Here is a 24,592-nt window from a genome sequence, read left to right on the forward strand (position 1 = left end):
TAAAATGATACCTTTATTTGCATTTTGTTTCAGGCCCTGGAGGCGCCAGGTGCATCCTGCGGCCCAAGGTGGCGCCCCAGCCCCTGCAGCTCAAGACCAGAGAGCCAGAGTGGGCCCAGGAGGGCCCCAGGGGCCACAGTCGCCTCCTGGAGGGCTTCGACCTATCCCAGCTGGCCACACTGGAAGCCCTGAGGAAACGGCAAGAGCAGGAGAAACAGACCGTGGCCCACTTCAAGGTGGTGCACGCCATCTGACACTACACCGGCCCAGTTACTTTACAACACACTGGAGTCACGCAACAACAGGTTTCCCCTTACAGCTGACACGGTCATTCAACTTTTGGGGAAAGCAGTATATGGACTAAATAGACAATATGGAGGAATAAGCAGGGAAATATTGCAACAATCGTTCATTAATGCTTGTGTCAAAAACTGCAGTTTGGCGTGTTACAGAGTAGCCTGTATGTATATGGTTGCTGACATAAGCATTTACTGTATGAATGCGTTTTTACGACTAATGAAGTCGTTCAATGTACCTTGCACGTTTGTTCATATGATTTGATGCACTTAAACCATAGGTAAACATGGTACTTATACCATACTGTAATTTATACTATAGGCAAACATGGTACTGTAATCCCAAACCGTGTTTTTTTTTAGCTCAAAGTTGATAATAAGGTAATATATTGATGTTTTAATAACATGCAAATGTTTGTACACATTATAATGTTTGTACACATTTCAGATAAATAATGTTCTGGCTATTGATAATGATTCCACAATTCCTTGAATATCTCTCTGGTAATATTCTTAGCCTTACAATTGCTCATGAGTCATGACTTGAGTGCACATGACCTGAAAATGTCTAATACAGCTGCTCAAGTCAATTCACCATTGGTAGAGACCTAATGGTTGAATTATTGTCATAATGACAAAGAACACATCATGGAAACACTAAAAACAGTGCGCTCTGCCTTTTCTCTCTTTTTTGTTTTGATAGCACTCGACATTGAAACATCCTTTGTAAATTCAACAATACATCATTAAATCAGAAAGCTTTTGGTGCTGCTGGCTATATTGTCTCATTTTTTGGGGGTACTAGTCGGTAATTCACACGTTGGCATTTTATCCACATTTCCAATTTGTCCCCTTTCACCCTCTCACGCACCTGGTTGCTGCTGTTAATCTGAAATAATCTGCTCTTTTTGTTCCGTGCCTGATTATTTTCTCCCTGTATCCCCCCGTCTCTACTTCACAGATACAAATGAGTCAAACAAAGATGACCCTTTGAAGCCCACCTGATTAGGGCTCCGTAAACTAGTGGTGATTTCCCCACCAATAAAACAAATCTCAAGCACCCCCCATTTCTTTAATAGAACCGTCAGATCATTATCAAAGAGCTATTTACTCCTATGTAATATTTTAATTCGATTATAGTCTCTATTTAACCCATCATGGCGTCTTTGATGCACTGTGTTTTTAGTGTTTAAGCCTCAGATGCGTGGGGGTAATAATAAATACCGGACCTTTTGAATTAATGAGTAACGCTGCCTATCCAGACCAACTCTCTTTGCATCTTTCCCCCCACCCCTCTTTTGCCATAGAAATCTAGTTAATTGAAGGAGTCTCTCACCACCACACATGAAGGGGGCTAAATTAGCATCCCTTTCTGCCGATTGGAATAGCCGGGGTAGACGCGCACGCTTTGATGTGAGGAGAGCGCCTAAGTAAGCGGCAGGCCCCTGAAAATGAGCTGATGGCCCCGCTATTAGGCCCAAATGCAGATGCATCCATGTGTTGCAAAACGCTTAATCTTTTAATTGATCACCTTCCGCACAGCCTATTCTCTTCAACGCTTTTTATTTTCTCAGTAAATCTGCATCACGTTTTGAAAACGACATGATTTGCTTTTCAAAGGGCGGGAGAGTGCTGCATATCCTGTTTGGATGAGCCTGTTAATGCAAACCTTCAAAATTGATGGGGAGCTGCCTCCTGGTGCACATTTAAATGACTGAATAAGTTAAATAATAGCTGGTATTGATGATTTTGGCCTGTGTGCGTGCGTGCGTGTGTGTGTGTGCGTGCGTACGGTGTTTGTGGGTATGGTGTGTGTGTGAGAGTGCAATGCATGCGTGCTTGTGTACACGCGTGCATGCTTTTAAAGGCTAGGGCCCAGAAGGCTAAGGCAGGCTTTGACTGCATGTGTGGGTATAGATGTGGGTATGCAGACCCGCTAGACACTGATACCTCATGATGACTTCTGTTTTTTTGTGGCCATCAAAGTTTCCCATGCCTGCTATAGATGATCACACTTCACTAACTGAGCTATGGACGATGACCATTGAAGTTCCATTATGTTCCGATCAAACCAATGTGTTCCCAGTGGTGCCCTGAGCAGTGCTCTGGCCAGTTTCTCCATGATAGTCTCAGGGATGACCTCTATGGATTGGAATCCACCCACTCACTCTTGTTACACTACTACTTTGGGTGTGCCAGGTGATTTAGAGGTTAGAGAGGCGGTCCAGCAACCGGAGGGTCGCCAGTTCGAATCCCAAGTCTGATAGGAAAATCTTGTGGCAAGTGGCAGGCCATCTCCTGCCATTGCACCCTTGAGCAAAGCACTTAACTCATAATCTGCTCCAGGGGCAACTCCTTGGTGTGTGTGTGGGTGTTTGTGCTTCTCTGGGTGTTGGGTTAAAAGGAGAATGTCCATTATCTGAAAATAAAATGGATAAGAAAGTATGTTTCTACTAGAGATGATACCTAAAGAAAAATGTAGCACTCATTGCAATAGCAGAAGAAATTGGCATAGTTACTCAAATAGAAATGGAAATCATTATATTTCTATGTTTACTCACCTGTAGGCCTAAAGGGTAGTGTTTGCATGCTACCGGTGAGTATTATCTAAGGTGAGTATATTCTAAGAATGTGTACAAACAACAAAACAATTCAATAGGCCAAAGGCCCTACTGATTCTTATCATATTCAGAGAAAATTAAAAATGGGTAGTGGTTACTTATTTTCAATATTGTCATTTAAACTCCCAACAATTACTGTTGTGTTTTTATTAAAGCATGCTACGTGTTATTACTGTAACATCTCTGTGTATCATTCATTATACAATGAAGAGCTATCAAACCCATTTGCCTAATTTGTCCAAATCATTTTCTGTTAAAGGTCCAATGTAGCCATTTTTATCTCAATATCAAATCCTTTCTGGGTAACAATTAAGTATGTTACTGTGATTGTTTTAAATTAAAATTGTCAAAAGGGGGGGTTGTCAACAAAGCAGCATGACAGAATATGATGCCAAGTTTTTGAACTACCAGTAGTTTATTTTAGAAGATATATAAAGCGATCTGTGCATTTGAACAACAGCATAAATACACCTAATTCACTTTTGTATGTAAAAAACTGAATGACCACTGCTGCACATGCTGCCACTGTTTTGAACAGATTAGATTATACTATTTAGAACTAGCAGCCAGCTCACGAACGAACGAGTGCACCAGGGAGAACGCAGCAAGCATGCAGATGCAATAAGTGAAAACACATTATCCAACTGGGGACAGCTAACATAATGTCACAAAGCATGATGCCTAGCCAGTTAAATTTCATTCTGAAATAACGTAATATTGATGAGTTAGTCAGATCTTAGTTTAGAAAGACTTAAAATTGGCATTGGAGCTATCAAGCTACCAGCTGTTTATCAAAGTTAGATAACTGGTTAATTTGACCAAAAAATCTACCAAACTACTTCTCAATGTTTCTCAAAATTACTGTAGCTGGATAATTAATTTGATCATGCTTTGTGATACACCCTGTTTTATGCTATTTTAGTCCACCCAAAATGTCGCCCTGCCACCTACAGTAGAACCTAATGAACACCATGGGGGAAACAATCAAATTAACCAGCCACATTCATGCTTTTTGTCCTACCAGATCCGCGATGAGAAGATTCAAGCGACTGTATCCCTCTGTCCTTTGACTCTTGATGGATGTAGATGACTGTTATGACAGGCTTCCATGACTGTTATAATAATTTATTTACAAGTTCATTACAACTTGCTTTTTGCTTTAGTGCCATATGTACCTGATAGAGCAGATCTAGTCTCACGTGCAGCAGTAAGCCATCTGTCTCTAGAGACTCATTGGGAGGAGACTAGAACAGACCCAGAAGTTCTGACTGAGCGCACATTTGAGTGCCCCAGGACAGTCCATTTACTTTGTGCTGTTACATTTTATGCTATGAAATCCTGCTAAACAATCCAAGCAGTGTTCGCACAGCCTATGTGCCAATGGAGGTGATTTTGCTGGCAGTCTCTGAGGGGCAGAGTAGTAAGTAACAAAACAGCTTGTTGTGAACAATATATTTTGCAAACAGGAAAATTTACACATTCGCTGCACTCGTATGAGCATTTAAAACATGATCCATGAATTATATATATACACTGCTCAAAAAAATAAAGGGAACACTTAAACACCACAATGTAACTCCAAGTCAATCACACTTCTGTGAAATCAAACTGTCCACTTAGGAAGCAACACTGATTGACAATAAATTTCACATGCTGTTGTGCAAATGGAATAGACATCAGGTGGAAATTATAGGCAATTAGCAAGACACCCCCAATAAAGGACTGGTTTTGCAGGTGGTGACCACAGACCACTTCTCAGTTCCTATGCTTCCTGGCTGATGTTTTGGTCACTTTTGAATGCTGGCGGTGCTTTCACTCTAGTGGTAGCATGAGACGGAGTCTACAACCCACACAAGTGGCTCAGGTTGTGCAGCTCATCCAGGATGGCACATCAATGCGAGCTGTGGCAAGAAGGTTTGCTGTGTCTGTCAGCGTAGTGTCCAGAGCATGGAGGCGCTACCAGGAGACAGGCCAGTACATCAGGAGACGTGGAGGAGGCCGTAGGGAGGGCAACAACCCAGCAGCAGGACTGCTACCTCCGCCTTTGTGCAAGGAGGAGCAGGAGGAGCACTGCCAGAGCCCTGCAAAATGACCTCCAGCAGGCCACAAATGTGCATGTGTCTGCTCAAACGGTCAGAAACAGACTCCATGAGGGCCCGACGTCCACAGGTGGGGGTTGTGCTTACAGCCCAACACCGTGCAGGACGTTTGGCATTTGCCAGAGAACACCAAGGTTGGCAAATTCACCACTGGCGCCCTGTGCTCTTCACAGATGAAAGCAGGTTCACACTGAGCACATGTGACAGACGTGACAGAGTCTGGAGACGCCGTGGAGAACGTTCTGCTGCCTGCAACATCCTCCAGCATGACCGGTTTGGCGGTGGGTCAGTCATGGTGTGGGGTGGCATTTCTTTGGGGGGCCGCACAGCCCTCCATGTGCTCGCCAGAGGTAGCCTGACTGCCATTAGGTACCGAGATGAGATCCTCAGACCCCTTGTGAGACCATATGCTGGTGCGGTTGGCCATGGGTTCCTCCTAATGCAAGACAATGCTAGACCTCATGTGGCTGGAGTGTGTCAGCAGTTCATGCAAGAGGAAGGCATTGATGCTATGGACTGGCCCGCCCGTTCCCCAGACCTGAATCCAATTGAGCACATCTGGGACATCATGTCTTGCTCCATCCACCAACGCCACGTTGCACCACAGACTGTCCAGGAGTTGGCGGATGCTTTAGTCCAGGTCTGGGAGGGGATCCCTCAGGAGACCATCCGCCACCTCATCAGGAGCATGCCCAGGCGTTGTAGGGAGGTCATACAGGCACATGGAGGCCACACACACTGCTGAGCCTCATTTTGACTTGTTTTAAGGACATTACATCAAAGTTGGATCAGCCTGTAGTGTGGTTTTCCACTTTAATTTTGAGGGTGACTCCAAATCCAGACCTCCATGGGTTGATACATTTGATTTCCATTGATAAGTTTTGTGTGATTTTGTTGTCAGCACATTCAACTAGGTAAAGAAAAAAGTATTTAATAAGATTATTTCATTCATTCAGATCTAGGATGTGTTATTTTAGTGTTCCCTTTATTTTTTTGAGCAGTGTATATAGTTTTAATAATACAAAAATATCAAATCGCAAGTGGGGCGCTACCCCTAACGACCTAATGGGCCACACTAAGATTTCATTAATCAATGCATATTGTTTTCAAGTGTAGCAGTGGTGTTGCAAGAGTTGACAAAATTCCTGGACTGTAGGCTACTGAATTACTTGCTTTTATCCTGCAATTTTTCCTTACTTCCAGGAAAAAAATCTGTTTTACAACATTCACTAAATGTTCATAAAATTCTCTGAACAAATCAGCTGACTTGGGTGTCAAATTTTGTTAGCTTGGAGCCTCGGTTCATATTCTACCATGGAGAGGCAAAGACCAATGGTTGGTTTACGATTCATATTCTACCATGGAGAGGCAAAGACCAATGGTTGGTTTACTTGTAATTTCACCAACATTGTGCACACATTATTTGAGTTAAATATCTGTCCAAATGTCTCCATTTTGCTTAGCATCCCAATTTTTTCCAAATGTCCCCATTTAGCTTAACATTGAACGCAATTTTTTGGTGACAGACCAATGTTTTGAGCCGGCTGCTTGAGTCAGTGGGCGGATTCTATTGTGCTGAGCCGCTGGGCACCAGTCTATGGCCCTTGACGTGAACGGGCAAAAGCGGTGAGGGAGGAGCGCCTTTCTCAAATCGAACAGTAATCTGCACAGCTTGGTCATGTTGTCAACAAGGCAGCATGGTGCATCATCCGGAAACATACAACATCCCTTTTCCATAAAACATATGTTTTAATTTTCTAACTAGTTTTCATTGGGAAGGCAGATAAAGCCTTTTTATCAAAAGCAATCACTTTTGCATGTGAAAACACTGAATCCTACTCATTAATCATTGTGCTTAATTACGTCACTTTTGTTTTGAGCCGATTTCGCCGTGGGCCAGAGAGAGGCAGCCCGTTACGAAACGAATGCAATCAACTTTCACCCGGTGCGCCCGGGACAGATTATTCGAATCCCCTCACTGGTGCAAGTGTGCCTCATCAGCCTTTTGTGCGCGTCTTCTCTTACTGCTCCTTTCAAGACATTTGGTGATCCAGTAGGCCTAGCAGTAACCAAGAATAGCTTAACTCAAGTTCAATACAAGTCATGACAATGTTTATCAGTGGTGGAAAAACTACCCAATTGTCATACTTGAGTAAAAGTAAAGATACCTTAATAGAAAATGACTCAAGTAAAAGTGAAAGTCACCCAGTAAAATCCTACTTGAGTAAAAGTTATTATTATTATAAAAGTTAAAAAGTATTTAGTTTTAAATATACTTAAGTATCAAAAGTAAATGTAATTGCAAAAATATACTTAAGTATCAAAAGTAAAAGTAAAAGTATAAATCATATAAATTCCTTATATTAAGCAAATCAGAAGGCACGATTTTCTTGTTTTTTAAATTTACTGAATGCCAGGGGCACACTCCAACAAACATACATAATTTACAAACAAAGCATTTGTGTTTAGTGAGTCCGACAGATCAGATGCAGTAGGGATGACCAGGGGTGTTCTCTTTAAGTGCGTGAATTAGACAATTTTCCTGTCCTGCTAAGCATTTAAAATGTGAGTACTTTTGGGTGTCAGGGAAAATGTATGGAGTAGAAAGTACATTATTTTCTTTAGGAATGTAGTGGAGTAAAAGTAAAAGTTGTCAAAAATATAAATAGTGAGGTAAAGCACATTTCCCTAAAAAACTACTTAAGTAGTACTTTCAATTATTGTTACTTAAGTACTATACACCACTAATGTTTATGAACAGCTACTGCTCCACGTTACATACAACAACTATTTGTTCTAGTATGGTGAAGTCTTTATTTTATTCCTCACTCAGCGGGGTCCCAGCTACCAAGGCGTCTACCACAGCATGAGCAACTTTAACAGGCAGCCTCCGATTAACATCTCCTCCACAGCTAAGTGACTCCGGTAGTAGTGGTTCTGGTCCATGGCCTCGTTTCCCAGAGCCTTCATAGCGTTAAGATCATCGTTAGAGCCATCTTACGATGGATCTTTAGTAGCCGAGCTGTTTAATAGAGCCTTTGTTAGTAACGTGGCTCTTAATTAAAAACCTTCGCACGTCTATGAGTGATCCAGACCATTCGTAGAGCAGCCAAAGTGCATCGTTAGGTGCTTTTTTGCCCTTCCGCATCACTTTATTTACAGAAGATCTCCACTAAACATGGAATCAAGATTCTTATATCTGTCTGACTGACCGCAATAACTTCAGAACGAAGTTGACTACAAATACAAAGCTGCCAAAGTATTTGCAGTTGTTACAAACAAGTGAAAGATAAAACGATGCTTCAAATGTTACAAACAAGTGAAAGATAAAACGATGCTTCAAGTGAAAACCGAGATGACTGCGTTAAAAGATAAATAGGCTCACATTTCAATCATATTGAATTATATTTTGCCAATAGGCTACTGTCTGTAATTTTAGCCTCAATACGTTTCATGATGTGTGACAAGATGTGCGCAATGATGTGCTCATCTGTTAGTTAGTGCATTATTATTGGGTAAGCATAATAAGCCGCCTCAATATTTGCAGCCATAGGTGGTAATATCTCTCTAGGAGCTGATCCTTCGTCATTAATGTGGAATAATTATAATGTTAAGGTAAGATTTGAATGGAGAAAGCTGATCCGAGAGCAGCGCTGCTTTTCTTTCGAGCCTATCAGTATCGACACATGGTCTAATGATGCACTTAGCGAACGTTCTCTCTACGCGCATGCTTGGGAAACAACAGTTGGCTCGTAAATAACGATGAATCGGGTAGCCTACGATTTTTACATTTACATTTTAGTCATTTAGCAGATGCTCTTATCCAGAGCGACTTAGTTTTTCTTCATACTGGCCCCCGTGGGAATCGAACCCACAACCCTGGCGTTGCAAGCGCCATGCTCAACCAACTGAGCTACACGGGGCGATCATCGTCATTCTTAAGTTACATCGCAACTGGGAAACGAGGCCCTGGTTCTTCAAGAAGGTGGGTTATGTTAGTAAAACGCTATTACAACTGACCTAGATACGGCCGGATAATTTTCTGTAAGCCTAAGGTAGGCTATATGAATGTTGAAAGGTCTATGCAAAATAATAGGCTACTTAAACATATTATTATAACCATAATTCATTATTATTATTACCATTTGGCTTTTATTAAATCATTATCATTATTATTAATATTATTAAAATACAAAAGAGGTCGTAGAATCGGACTGCCAGGACATAATCATTGGCTATAATTGCTTTTCAAAAGTAGGCTTAAGCATACTTCCGAAATCTAATCATGAGTTTGTATTCCAAGAAACTATTTCATATAAATAAAAATATATCTATTCAGATAGTTAAATCTCCAGTGTCCTATAAAGATTGATTTATTGACTAATAATTAACTAATACTAAAGTATTAATGACATTAAATTGAAACATTGGTCAATTCATCCAAGTTTATAGGAAAATGCAACTGCAATCCCTTAGCCTGATAATAAACCAACAAATGTACATGATAAATGGTACAGGCTAAACAATTAGTTATTTTTATCATGCACGTTTTAATAGTAAAGCAATAACACTTCAAAAGGCATATGCTGCAACATATTTCGATTACCTGAACGAAAGTGCAAAAAGAAAGGGTAAAAATGTGACATGCTGAAATTAAGCGCTAACTTGTTTTTGTTTATCAAAGTAGGAACATATAAATGTATTTTCTGACAGATTGTCTCCCAAAATAATCAACTGGTCCTGTATTGGTCAGCATAAGTCGTCTGGTGGCTTTAAACATTCACCAAAAACTATCTTAAGATGAAAATGTCCGTTTTTTGTTTGATTCGATGATGATAATATTATTAATAATAATAATAATAATAATAATAATGATATCCTAATAATGAACATGGCTTCAGATTATATTTTGTAGGCCAATGTACAGTTGTTTGACATGATGCATTTTACACAGCCACGGAAAACATAAATATAGACAGCCTAAAGGGAATGTGTGACATATTACGCATATCCGCTTGAATAAATAATACTTTGCATTATTGTCATTGATTTGTTTAAAAAAAGCAATATATCATTTCATATGTAGCCTAAAATACACAATTAAATATTGACATTTACACTGGGTTATGGCTATTTGTTTTTAAAACAACTTTCCACTTGCACTATAGTGAACGTTCTGGCGAGCAAATGTCATCCTCGATATCAACATCGTCCTCATTTTCCTCTAACATGTATGAGTCTGGGTCGATTCCACTGTTAACATCATCTGTGTTTTTTTCGTTGAGTTCACTCTCACTTGAGTTCTCCATGGATCTATCTAAGTCATTCGGATTTTTCTGGTCGTCTTGTGTTTTCCTCAGTTGCTTTTTATGCTTCATCCTTCTGTTTTGAAACCATGTTTTCACCTGTGTGACAAAGGTGGAATATTTCATAAACTTGCTTTGCAGCACAATGCGACCATCCCGAAAGGTATGATGATAGTGTGATGTAGTTTAGGTTTCTTACCTGGGTTTCCGAGAGACTTAACGCTGTTGCCAACTCCACTCGTTCTGGTGTGGATAGGTACCGTTGTATCTCAAATCTCTTTTCCAGACCAGATAGTTGCGAATCCGAGAAGACCGTTCTCGCCTTCCTGCGTCTGCAATGCTTGCCGGGTAACTCCGGATGATGCTGAAATAACCCCGGCATTTGCATCCCTGTGAAATATATATAAGGCATTCAAAATCAAATGTTCAATACAACTTTTACAATTATATTAACAGTTTAATTGTTTTAAGTTAAATTAAATATACTCCATGCAATTTCTTCACACTGTAGAATATTACTTTAGGCCTCGTTATATTTAGCACACCATTATATAATGGAGTAGGATTTTTATTTTCTGATTGAGTTGGATTTTTTTTGTACCAACTTTTACACGCGAAAAGGCCAATGTACCTGTTGCAAAAAGCCCGAGACAACTCCATCGTTTTGTCAGGCTATTAAGATTGGTAAGCTACTAAAATGGAAATTATACATGCACCAACATTATGAAATAACATCCTTTTGGAATCATTATAGGCCTAATGAAATGTCAAAGTTGTCTTAACTGTCCTTGCACTCTCTGACAGCCTTCGCTTCATTGAAAGCATGAACCAATCCATTACCTTCCTACTTACCAGAAGTGAAGAAATACTGGTGATGGTCCGGCTTGTGTAGATGATGGTGCGGGTGAGGCGCTAGTATCGGAGTGGGCATAAGTGGGTATCCATATTCTAGGAGAGGCATCCGGGAAGCCAGAGAGCTTGAGAACGGCAAGTGGAATACCTCTCTCAGGGGCTTGGGTTTGTGTAATAAAATATCTTCGATGAAGAACGACGTTGACCTCTGGGCTGGCATCTGAGGCACGGGGGACGTGTAGTTCAGATTCATCTTATATCTCTGAAAACACCTTCAAAATGGAGTCCGTGTGGTGTTGATGCTATGTGCACCCTAATAAACCAGGGAAGGGTAGCACTAAACTTCTTGCCTCCGTCTCCTCAGTCTCAAACGCTAGAATTGTCGTCTGTGTGGCAGCCAGTGAGTGGTGCCAGGTAGATTAGCCTACTATTTATTCAGAGGGAGGTAGATTACTATTTATCCAAGTGGAGCAACTGTGGCAAATTATAAAATTGATTTGTAATCAGCCAATAGCACGCCGGTTGGGCGGAGAATGGAATTAGTTGTGTATGGATTAATGGTGGTGACGACGGAGAGGGAGGGTCGCTCGCCATGGTGCTGAAACAGGCTTCACGCCGGAGCCCTGCAGTCGTTCCCTGCTGCACCTCAATCAAACTTGCTTTCATTCGCCCCTTTTCCAGTGAAATTAGAGTATAAACTATAGACACATATCCGATTATTTTAGGCCGTTCGACTATTATTTATATTGTCAGATCACCTGTGGTGCAATTTTAAGCCTGTTTATTTTACATTTACATTTATAAACAACATCAACGTATATAACAAGGCATAGGACACACAATTAGGCAACACCAATGATTAACAACTGGAGGTGATTTGTATAACGTTTCACTTTCTACATGTTGAATATTTTATAATTTTTAAATTACCTCAATAGGTGAGATTGCTGTTGGCATCCCCAAATATACGACAGAAAACGAACATTTACTGATCTGAATAGCATATAGATTTTTTTGTGCAATAGTTCCTACCTGTTGTTTCCCTAATCCCTAGTAGGCTGTCTGTCTCCTACTATATTTTCTTAGTCATCCCCCGGTTCGCTGATGCGGGGGATGACAGGTGTACTTGCTAATTCCGCCCTGAATTGGCTGTAATTGTTGGTATTAAAATCTGGGAGAGTACAAGTGGTGCTCCTGCGCCATTTAGGCGACGGAAGCCTTAATTTGTTGATATCGTGTTGTCATCACATTTCCAATCACGCTGGCTAATGTGAAAGTGTATTAATGCAGGCAGAATTCTCGCTGCAATGCTATTAGGCAATTAGGGGAGATGTTAGAGCGGAAGTAGTAATCCTTGGGCGCGAGGACAGGATTTCCATTTGATCAGGTAGGCAGAACAAATTAATTACTGAATTCAATTACTCAAGAAAGTGCATTACTGCGCCAAATCTAAAACATGTCCTCCATATGCATGAGCTTGTATAAGGAAAATGGATGTGGACCTTGCAAATGACTCCAAATATAATTTAGCACCAGTTTAAAGAACTTGGAAATGTGACAGCTTGAGACACTGTTTGAGTTTGTGTTTATTTCTCTGAGCACAGAGTCCATACGTCATAGAGTATACTTTTATGGCAACCACACAATTAGATAGTTGAATTAGTGAAATGGAAGAGTGAACAGACGAATGAAGTGATGTAAATATAACATGACTTGAAGGGCTTAGCTCACTTTGGTAATGCATTTGATGCCATTTTTTTTTTTTTTACATATTGCCTATCTGTAGAAGACTATTTGTATTAACATTTGTTTAATTGGCCTATAGAACAAATTATCTGTCTGAAAAAAACTTGCAAAGCATATTAGGCCTAGTATTTTAAATGTCAAAGTCTTTCCAGCTAAATTATGGACTAAATTGAGAAGACCTCAGATGCACGTGCACCTCCTCAAGCCTTAAATGAACATCAGGGTAACTAGTTGCTTTTAGATGAAAATTAGAAAGTAAATGAACAAATGGCAATTACATCGTCTTTGCACGGATAGTCAATAGGATCCGTTCCGTTCTTAAGGTGGGGTTAAGCGGCTTCTAACAGCCAATTTCATCAAGTAAAATGTGGTGCCTGGGAGCCATTGCGTCACTCTAAAGTAAGTGGCGTATTATTTTCGTTCGATAAGAGGCTTGCAGCATTGCATTTGGTAATACGTCGGTTAGCTTCAAAGACGACGGGTCTTTCTTAGCAGTTACTATATTTATTGATCTGGTAACAAGTGAAATCAAATTCAATCTAGTGGAAATAAGCAGTTTTTGTTGTTGTTGCTATTCATCTTTGTTTTGTGTAAGGGTTTACCATCACGCACAAGTGGCGCGGGCAAATGCATATGTTCTATTAGATCATTAGGTTTCAGTGACTTTTTGGCATCAATAACAAGCTTGATTGTGCAATACCGGAGGACAATGTTATGTCATATTAATTTTAATATGTGGCAATTTTTCGAACACCTTTATCTCAAAACATGGTCCTATAGGCCTAAACCAGCGTTTCTCAAACTCGGTGCTGGGGACCCCAAGGGGTGCACATAATGGTTTTTGCCCTAGCACTACACAGCTGATTCAAATATTCAACTCTTCCTCAAGCTTTGACTATTTGAATCAGCTGTGTAGTGCTAGGGCAAAAAACTAAATGTGCACCCCCTTGGGGTCCCCAGGTTTGAGTTTGAGAAACGCTGGCCTAAAAATGTCTGACATCCGTCAATTAACTCCAGTCGATGTTTAACCAATCGAAGTGACATCTTGACACAAATTCCACACACAATATGGCTGCCTTTACACAGGCAACCAAATTCTGATATTTTGCCCAATTATTGGCAAAAGAGCTGATCTGGTTGGTCAATAGATCAAGTAGTGGAAAAATTATCGGAACTGGGCTGCCTTTGTGTTTTGCGAATATGTCTACCTGGCACCATTATATCATTTTGCATGCAATATATTTGGTTTCCTTGTAAACCTATATTACATCTGGGTCTTCCACTTAACTAATCCTGTTAGTCTGGACAAAATATAATTAATCATGTTGTACAATAATGCCTGCCACAAGAACAAAACATTGGTGTATGATCCAAATAACATACATCATTTTTTATTTTTTTTTACATAGTTCAACATAGCAACTTATTGTGCATCCCATACATACTATACTAAAATAATTTGAAAGATATACAAATGAAAAAGACTATGCTTTTCTGCTGTAGGCTGACCCTGGACAGCAGTGTTTTATAATTTCTTGATGCCTCCCCAACTCTGCTAAAGCGCTAACTAGGTTGTTATAGCTATTCCACAATATGGATTGTCATACCTGGAGAGAGTGCATCTGTCACATTTTCTTTTAGGTACTTGGATCACTTAACTTGACCAGATCTGGGTTAGTTTGTCTGTATATAGCATATCAGACCTGTAGAGTCAAAATGGGCAATATGTCTGACGTGTAAAAATGGGCCCAGTGCAAATATAAAAGAACAAGCATTTAATAATTGAAAAGGAGACAGGTTTACCCCCAACGTCCTTTATTCATATCATTTAAAATTATGTAATCCATGTTCCAAAAGTAAATAGTGGGTTGATCCATCTTGACTTTCAAATTCAGGGAACAGCCACAAGTCAGTGGCTCTCAATATCATAAGATATTGATGATCATTTCTGAAGTCTTCTAGTGATAGTTTGAGTTCCTGGGGCATTCGTGCATCCGATAGGCACACATATAGAATATACCTTTATAAAAAAAAGACAAAGACATCATGTTGTACTTGTGCGCACACACACATACATTGAAGTACCTAGACCAAAACGATATAAAACACAATTCAGCTGCCATTAAAAATTATATATTCCAAAAAAGCAAGGAAGGAGATTGAAGCATGTTAAAGTAACTAGGAGCTGTACATATTCAGGCTTGAATCAATGTAGTACACGTGAATTACCTGGGTGAATAAAGGTTAAATAAATATACGAAAAATATAATGTTCCTTTATAATACTCCTGGGCCGTATTCACAAAGCGTCTCAGAGTAGGAGTGCTGATTTAGGATCAGCCCCCTTTATTCATTATGATTAAAGGACAAACCTGATCCTATATCAGCAGTCATTTGCTCTGAGACACTTTGTGAATATGGGCCCTGGATTGACTATTAATAATACATTTGCTTAAATAAAACATTTGTTCACAACTGAATGTTATGTGGGGAGTGTGACCAGTGATGTCTTGGTTTTACCTGAAAAGAAGGTTAGCACCACTGACACCCAGCCGATGATGTAGGACCAGGAGAACCTCCAGTTGCCATAGCGTTTACCATAGTAATTAATCGTCACACCAGTGTACACTGCCATTGCTAGCAACACGAAAAAGCCTGGAGAGAAAGGGGAGAGCAAACTACTTACTGCAACATCACATCATTCGATGATGGCATCCACAGGCATCCATGTTTTTGCATTTCTTTGATTCTTAAAATAGTTTCATGCTTTAGGTTTTAACATGGAAATCTGTCAAACTGTGTCGTCAATGGATGCTGATGAATTTCACCACACTGATACACAATTATGCACAATCATTTAGTGAAGAGATTGCAGTGGGGGAGGCCCTGGGTTAAACTCCCCTGCCTGTAATTCCCACAGAAACCACTTTATGTCACCAAAATTTGTTTAACACTTTCCCTGGCTACCACTACTTTTGCTCAACTAAACATTTAATCTGTCTCATTTCAACTTGGTAAGTCACTCCAACAAAATTATGTTGAGGTACATTGATCTTATATTTGTCATTTAGAAAAAGTTATATATAATCTAATGAAGTTGGATATATAAACATTTGTATATATACCATGGGGGAGCCTAAAGATAAATAATTCACTTGATTAGAAATACATATTTTTATCCGTTTTTAATAAAGTAGCACCCAAGTGACGCAGTGGTCTAAGGCAATGCATCTCAGTGCTTGAGGCATCACTACAGACCCCCTGGTTCGATTCCAGGCTGTATCACAACCGGCCGTGATTGGGAGTCCCATAGGGTGGCGCACAATTGATCCAGCGTCGTCCGGGTTTGGCCGGTGTAGGACGTCATTGTAAATAAGAATTTGTTCTTAACTGACTTGCCCGGTAAAATAAAAAAGTGAGTATGTTTGGGGCAACCCCCATGGGCAGTGACACATTTTTTGTTGTTTGTACTCCAATACTTGATTTGAAATGATACAGACTGTCAGATTTAATTTGAGGGTATTTTCATCCATATGGGGTGAACCGTTTAGAACTTACAGCACTTTTTGTACATAGTCCTTCCATTTTAGGGAACCAAAGTATTTTGACAAATTCACTTACAGTGCCTTCAGAAAGTATTCACACCCCTTGACGTTTTCCACATTTTGTCGAGTTACAGCCTGAATTAAAAATAGATTAAATTATGTGTTTTTTTGTCACTGGCCTGCACATAATACCCCATAATGTCAAAGTGGAACTATGTTTTTTATTTATTTTTATTCCATATTTTGGGATCAACGTTTGTTTGTTCACAACAATATTATTGTAGTCCTCCATGGTTTTGATTTAATATGCATGTATACTTAGCGCTACCACTAGGGGGAGACTTTCGAACTGTTAGCTGCAGGCACGTGCCTCATATGTTGGAAGAAGAGAAGAGAAGCCCAGTGGAAAATGTTAAATTGTCTGTGTCTCCTTCCTGTTTTCAGGTTTGTAAGCATGGTTTTGTCATTTAAATCTAGCGACAACATGTTTATTTGAACTGTGATGAATTTTCTTGTCATTTTGATGGATAATTTAAGTGTTTTGACAGTGAAAAAGGAGTGATATTTTCCCCTTCATATGAATGTAGCCAAAGTAAGCTAGCTAACTTTGTATGTAAGTCAATGAGGCAAGATGACGTCTCGGATAAAATGTGTTTTCGTTAAAATGTTTTGGCTCTTAAATGGTTTTATTTATTTTTTGACAAACGATGGCTCGTATTAAGTGTATTTACTTGAGTACATATGAACCACGCTGTATTTTAGAGGGTTACTTTTTATTAAATGTGTATCTAACGGGGGTGCTGTGAGAGTTATTTAAGAGGTAGGGTTTCAGACGTTTTGGAAGATGGGCAGGGACTCTGCTGTCCTTACTTTAAGGGGAAGCTTGTTCCACCATTGGGGTGCCAGGACACAGAAGAGCTTTGACTGGGCTGAATGGGAGTTGCCCTCCTGTAGGTGTGGGAGGGCAAAGAGACCAGAAGTGACGAAACGTGCTCGGGTTGGGATGTAGGGTTTGAGCATAGCCTTAAGGTAAGGAGGGGTAGTTCCCTTTGCTGCGCCGTAGGCAAGCACCAGGGTCTTGAAGATGATGCGAGCTTCGACTGGAAGCCAGTGGAGTGTCCTGAGAACTTAGGAAGTTTGAACACCAGGGCGGCTGCGGCATTCTGGATAAGTTGCAGGGGTTTGATGGCACAAGCAGGGAGCCCAGCCAACAGAGAGTTGCAGTAGTCTAGACGGGAGATGACAAGTGCCTGGTTTAGGACCTGCGCCACTTCCTGTGTGAGGAAAGGTCGTACTCTATGGATGTTGTAGAGCATGAACCTGCAGGAGCGAGTCACTGATTTGATGTTTGCAGAAAACGACAGGGTGTTGTCCAGGGTCATGCCAAGGTTTTTTTCACTCTGGGAGGGGGTCGCCATGGAGTTGTCAACTGTGATGGAGAGATCTTGGAGCGAGCAGGCCTTCCCCGGAGGAAGAGCAGCTCTGTTTTGTTGAGGTTAAGCTTAATGTGGTAGGCTGACATCCAAGCTGAGATGTCTGCCAGGAACGTTGTTGTTGTTGTTTTTCTAACCACACTTTGGATAAATTGTGTGACACTGTCATCATGAAGCATTATGACCATCCTGTGTCACTTTACTTGGACTAAGAAAATATACTTTATGACACTGTCATGAAGCATTATGACCATCCTCTGTTATTTGACTTGGACTAAGAAAATACTCTTTATGACACTGTCAAGAAGCATTATGACCATCATAAGCCAGATAGGCCTATCATGTACATGCCCTTATGTCAGTCATCAGTCACAAAGAGGGTGTCTTGTCCTGCTCCTGAAATCAGCTCCTGCATTCATCCCAGTCATCAGCAACAGAGCATTGGGGTAGGTGCATGTCTGACATCAATGTGTGCGCAATTACAATGATAATTTAATATGGTACATTTCAGAAAATTTTATATAACAATCAAACTGTTTACAAGTAGGCTATGGTGTAATGGAATGGTTTGCCTTGTGTGGTAGGTTTTGTGGGTTTTGACACTCTCTTTAGGTGTCATAACCAGCCATAAAATAATGCAATATATGTCACAACAGGTCTAAATATATGTGTCAAGACAGTGTTATCACAATATTATGACAGGTAATGTCAAGTTTTGTCAGCTGTAATGACATATTATGACATGGTTATGACCGTGCCATAACGTGTTATGACGCTAGGTGTGAAATAAAGTGTTACCAAAATTTGCTTAATAAGTCACATAGGTTGCATGGACTCACTCTGTGTGCAATAATAGTATTTAACATGATTTTTGAATGACTACCTCATCTCTGTACCCCACACATGCAATTATCTGTACGGTCCCTCAGTCGGAATGTGAATTTCAAACACAGATTCAACCACAAAGACCAGGGCACCTATTGGTAGATCGGTAAAAAAAAAAAAAAAAACATTGAATATCCCATTGATCATGGGGAATTATTAATTACACTACACCCAGTCACCACAAAGATACAGACATCCTTCCTAACTCAATTGCCGTAGAGGAAGGAAACCGCTCAGGGATTTCACCATGAGGCCAATGGTGACTTTAAAACAGTTACAGAGAGTAATGGCTGTTATAGGAGAAAATGGAGGATGGATCAACAACATTGTAGTTACTCCACAGTACTAACCTAATTGACAAAGTGAAAATAAGGAAGTTTGTACAGAATACAAATATTCCAAAACATGCAACAAGGCACTTAAGTAATACTGCAAAAAATGTGGCAAAGCAATTCACTTTTTGTCCTGAATACAAAGTGGTATGTTTGGGGCAAATCCAATACAACACATTACGGAGTACCGCTCTCCATATTTTCAAACATAGTGGTGGCTGCGTCATATTATCGGTATGCTTGTAATTGTTAAGGACTGAGGAGTCTTTCAGGACAAAAAAAGATAGAACGGAATTGTGCACAGGCAAAATCCTAAAGGAAAACCTGGTTCAGTCTGTTTTCCACCAGACACTGGGAGATTAATTCACCTTTCAGCAAGACAATAACCTAAAACACAAGGCAAAATCTACACTGGAGTTTCTTACCAAGAATACAGTGAATGTTCCTGAGTGGCCAAGTTACAGTTTTGACTTAAATCTAATTGAAAATCTATTGCAAGACCTGAAAATGGTTGTCTAGCAATGATCAACATCCAATTTGAGAGAGCTTGAATAATTTAGAAAATAATAAAGTGTTGCACAATCCAGGTGTGGAAAGCTCTTAGAGACTTACCCAGAAAGACTCACCGCTGTAATCACTGCCAAAGGTGCTTCTACAAAGTATTGGCTCAGGGGTGTGAATACTTATGTCAATGAGATTTCTGCATTTCATTTTCATTAAATGTGCAACAATTTCTAAAAACATGTTTTCACTTTGTCGTTATGTGTAGATGGGTGAGAAATAAAATCAATTTAATCCATTTTTAATTCAGGCTGTAACACAACACAAGTTAAGAGGTTTGAATACTTTCTGAAGGCACTGTATTAAAGTAGTCAAAAATTTAGTATTTGGTATGACTACATCAAGCTTGTGACTCTACAAACCTGTTGGATGCATTTGCAGTTAGTTTTGGTTGTGTTTCAGATTATTCTGTGCCCAATAGAAATTAATGGTAAATAATGTAGTGTGCCATTTTGGAGACACTTTTATTGTAAATAAGAATATAATATATTTCGGAACACTTCTACATTAATGTGGCTGCTACCATAATTATGGATAATCCTAAATGAATAATTATGATTGAGAAAGTTAGGCATAAATATCATACTCCCCCAAAAAATGCTAACCTCCCTTGTTATTGGTAATGGTGAGAGTTTAGCATGTCTGGGATGCATGTTCCTGCAAATACATCACAATGTAATGGTCTGGCTATGACGTCATGGTCTGGTAGTACAGTGAGGGAAAAAAGTATTTGATCCCCTGCTGATTTTGTACGTTTGCCCACTGACAAAGACATGATCAGTCTATAATTTTAATGGTAGGTTTAATTGAACAGTGAGAGACAGAATTACAACAAAAAAATCCAGAAAAACGCATGTCAAAAATGTTATAAATTGATTTGCATTTTAATAAGGGAAATAAGCATTTGACCCCTCTGCAAAACATGACTTAGTACTTGGTGGCAAAACCCTTGTTGGCAATCACAGAGGTCAGACGTTTCTTGTAGTTGGCCACCAGGTTTGCACACATCTCAGGAGGGATTTTGTCCTACTCCTCTTGCAGATCTTCTCCAAGTCATTAAGGTTTCGAGGCTGACGTTTGGCAACTCGAACCTTCAGCTCCCTCCACAGATTTTCTATGGGATTAAGGTCTGGAGACTGGCTAGGCCACTCCAGGACCTTAATGTGCTTCTTCTTGAGCCACTCCTTTGTTGCCTTGGCCGTGTGTTTTGGGTCATTGTCATGCTGGAATACCCATCCACGACCCATTTTCAATGCCCTGGTTGAGGGAAGGAGGTTCTCACCCAAAATTTGACGGTACATGGCCCCATCCATCGTCCCTTTGATGCGGTGAAGTTGTCCTGTCCCCTAGCAGAAAAACACCCCCAAAGCATAATGTTTCCACCTCCATGTTTGACAGTGGGGATGGTGTTCTTGGGGTCATAGGCAGCATTCCTCCTCCTCCAAACACAGCGAGTTGAGTTGATGGCAAAGAGCTCTATTTTGGTCTCATCTAACCACAACACTTTCACCCAGTTCTCCTCTGAATCATTCAGATGTTCATTGGCAAACTTCAGACGGGCCTGTATATGTGCTTTCTTGAGCAGGGGGACCTTGCGGGCGCTGCAGGATTTCAGTCCTTCACGGCGTAGTGTGTTACCAATTGTTTTCTTGGTGACTATGGTCCCAGCTGCCTTGAGATCATTGACAAGATCCTCCCATGTAGTTCTGGGCTGATTCCTCACTGTTCTCATGATCATTGCAACTCCACGAGGTGAGATCTTGCATGGAGCCCCAGGCCGAGGGACATTGACAGTTATTTTGTGTTTCTTCCATTTGCGAATAATCGCAACAACTGTTGTCACCTTCTCACCAAGCTGCTTGGCGATGGTCTTGTAGCCCATTCCAGCCTTGTGTAGGTCTACAATCTTTTCCCTGACATCCTTGGAGAGCTCTTTGGTATTGGCCATGGTGGAGAGTTTGGAATCTGATTGATTGATTGCTTCTGTGGACAGGTGTCTTTTATACAGGTAACAAACTGAGATTAGGAGCACTCCCTTTACGAGTGTGCTCCTAATCTCAGCTCGTTACCTGTATAAAAGACACCTGGGAGCCAAAAACCTTTCTGATTGAGAGGGAGTCAAATACTTATTTACCTCATTAAAATGCAAATCAATTTATAACATTTTTGACATGCGTTTTTCTGGAGTTTTTTGTTGTTATTCTGCCTCTCACTGTTCAAATAAACCTACCATTAAAATTATACACTGATTATTTCTTTGTCAGTGGGCAAACGTACAAAATCAGCAGGGGATCAAATATGTTTTTCCCTCACTGTATACTGATATAATTTTTATTTATTTTTACGTATCATTTAGGCAACCATAATAAAAGTAAAAATAAATTACACCAAATTTATGAGATTTTGCATAGTGGACAAAACTACCCAGATAACAACCAAAATATTTGCTTTTTATAGTCATGACGTTGCTTCAACCAGAAACAGATTTAAACCAAATAACATCATTATTAATTTAGCCTGTGTTGGGTTTAAGTTAAGTGGTTCATAAAAACAATTTGATACCATTCGATTAACAAAATCTTTGAAAATACATAATCTTAACAAAAATTGTATTCATCATCCAACAAAGTACTGCATAGATCATAAAATAAGGACAACAACATTACATCACTTCTCATACAGTTACAACAGTTGACATGGAAAGAAAATCAAGCAGTAAAATGTGTAAAATAAGTGAAAATAAGTAAATTAACCGAACTTACATGAGATGAAGAACAATATGCCTGCAGCAAAGGTTTTGTCAAACCTGTCGAAGGACGAGTAGTGGATGAAGGCCATGATGCCAATGATGATGCCAATGAAACAGGCCAAGAGGGAGAGGATCATGAGTGCTCGGGTGGCGTCCAAGTGGGCTGCAGGGGGTCAAAGGTTAACAGGGGTTGTCAGTGTACAAGAGAGGCTGACCCTGGCCTGTTCTGACCTGACAAACTACCCATATTGATAACACATTTGGATTGTGCTTGGCAAATACGAATCTTATTATGGAAAGCATGCCTTGATGCTCATGCTGTGACTAGGATAATAACTATTTTGTGCCAAAATCACCAATTAAAATGGTTGTAGTCAATGGAAGTTCTAATCAATCCTTTCTGGGGGTTTTCGGGTTACACCTTGCTTCCTGGACTTTGCCTTTTTATAAACAGCTGTGGTGTGATTGACATAGCTTCGATCACAACATATCGTGATTCTTAAGTGATGAGCTGTACCACTGACATGGCACATAAAATGAAAATTGCACCTCTCATACATTTGTTAGGGCTTGTTATGAACAGTTATGACAAGTGTTGGGTGTTATGACAGTGTTATGACAGTGTTATGACAGCATTGTGTGCACTGGCCATAGTCCTCACCAATACTGTCGTTGTGTGTGAAGCATTTCCCCGGCATGCAGTACCGCCACAGGCCCTGATGCATGTAGTTGTTGGAGTGCCGGTACTGAATCCAATAATCGGTTGCCGTGGAAACAATCAGGAGGATGTTCCCCACGCCTGCACAGAACAGCCCTCCGCCCATGAAGCTGTACATCCTGCACCTGCAGACAGACACACAAATGCACACACGTGAACACACACACACACACACACACACACACACACACACACACACACACACACACACACACACACACTGATGAGTATGAGGTCACTTTGCCTACGGGGGTCAGCTGCGGCCCCCTCTCAACATACACACGCACTTGAGGGAGAGAGGGCCAAAGTGTCGGTAATTGCATTGTAATGTACACATAATTTCCACTGGATTGAGCCGAGGGGTCGCAGGCATGGGTCTACTATGAGGTCCACTTTGTTCTCTGGGAGATCAGTGGGAAAGGATGGGCCCTCACAGGCACCTTTTATATTATCGAGCTTCACTCAGGGCATCTGCCCAGGATAACTTTGATATTTGATACATGTATTGTCTACTTGTTCCACCTGAAAACAATATCTTCTACCAAACCCTGTTCGTTCTCATTTAAGTTTCACCATTTATTTCAAATTCAATAGATTTACATGGCAGGTTATGTCAGGTAAAATATTTTTTATAAACCTTGCAAATATAGTATATCCACATTTTAATGCAGATTTTTTTGTGGCTCTATGTATTGTTGTTTTATTAGTAGAATTTGTAAAATACATTGACATTAAATTTGTCATCCCTCTCAAATACAGCTCCACGTTTCCTCTTACTGTGAGAGCAGAACCTAATTTGCCATAGATACTCCTATCAATCAACTCTCAGTTTTACACTCGCCAGAAGAGGGCAACCTAGTTGTTTTTGGTGTCACCCATATGGATTAAGTCCACCATACCCTACTATTACATCCATACCCCATTTACACCAAAAAAATGGCTGTTAATAATTTGGTGGGGATTTTACAAAGGTCTGTAACTGATTCTATAGGCTAAACATCTGGTAAATATTTCTCACAGTGGTTCAATAACCAGAATATTCCCAAACACAAATTATTTTATTGCTATTTTTCCAATACAGCAGATAGCATGTGCCGATTTTATCAATGCAAGTTGGTGATATCAACATGTACATTTATATATTCATTAACTTATGTTGTATAGTCATTAATTTGAATATTTAGAATATAAGTCTACATTTATATTGGAAAGAATTAGAGCTTGACTGTCACACATAAACACACCAAATAATAATTTCCAAGATGTCATTATTGCATCAATTCAACCACACGCTGACGAGCTTACCTTTATTGACCCCTTTTATGAAGACTAAGTGACTCTGTATTAAAGTCGGGTTGCCTGACAAAATACAACAAGGCCCCTATAATGCCAAGACAGGCAGATTTCCAGCAGGCTAATAGCGCTAACGTTTGAGTCGGTGAATAGGGAA

The 24,592-nt window shown here is 40.1% G+C and overlaps 2 protein-coding genes across 2 annotated transcripts; both read right to left on the reverse strand.

The window, feature by feature from the left end:
• Positions 1-9,546: 9,546 nt before the first annotated feature.
• LOC121574420 (brain-specific homeobox protein homolog) lies at positions 9,547-11,583 on the reverse strand. The gene is made up of 3 exons (XM_041887044.2): positions 11,175-11,583; positions 10,522-10,712; positions 9,547-10,421 (listed from the first exon to the last, which is right to left on the reverse strand). The coding sequence occupies exons 1-3, from the start codon at positions 11,425-11,427 to the stop codon at positions 10,179-10,181; spliced, it is 687 nt and encodes a 228-aa protein (XP_041742978.1). The 5' UTR covers positions 11,428-11,583; the 3' UTR covers positions 9,547-10,178.
• A 3,097-nt stretch (positions 11,584-14,680) lies between these two features.
• LOC121574419 (lens fiber membrane intrinsic protein-like) lies at positions 14,681-24,581 on the reverse strand. The gene is made up of 5 exons (XM_041887043.2): positions 24,448-24,581; positions 23,086-23,267; positions 22,438-22,587; positions 15,440-15,574; positions 14,681-14,940 (listed from the first exon to the last, which is right to left on the reverse strand). The coding sequence occupies exons 2-5, from the start codon at positions 23,258-23,260 to the stop codon at positions 14,879-14,881; spliced, it is 522 nt and encodes a 173-aa protein (XP_041742977.2). The 5' UTR covers positions 23,261-23,267; positions 24,448-24,581; the 3' UTR covers positions 14,681-14,878.
• Positions 24,582-24,592: the final 11 nt, after the last annotated feature.

Source organism: Coregonus clupeaformis, chromosome 9 (genome assembly GCF_020615455.1).
Source record: "Coregonus clupeaformis isolate EN_2021a chromosome 9, ASM2061545v1, whole genome shotgun sequence".
NCBI classification, from domain to species: Eukaryota; Metazoa; Chordata; class Actinopteri; order Salmoniformes; family Salmonidae; genus Coregonus; species Coregonus clupeaformis.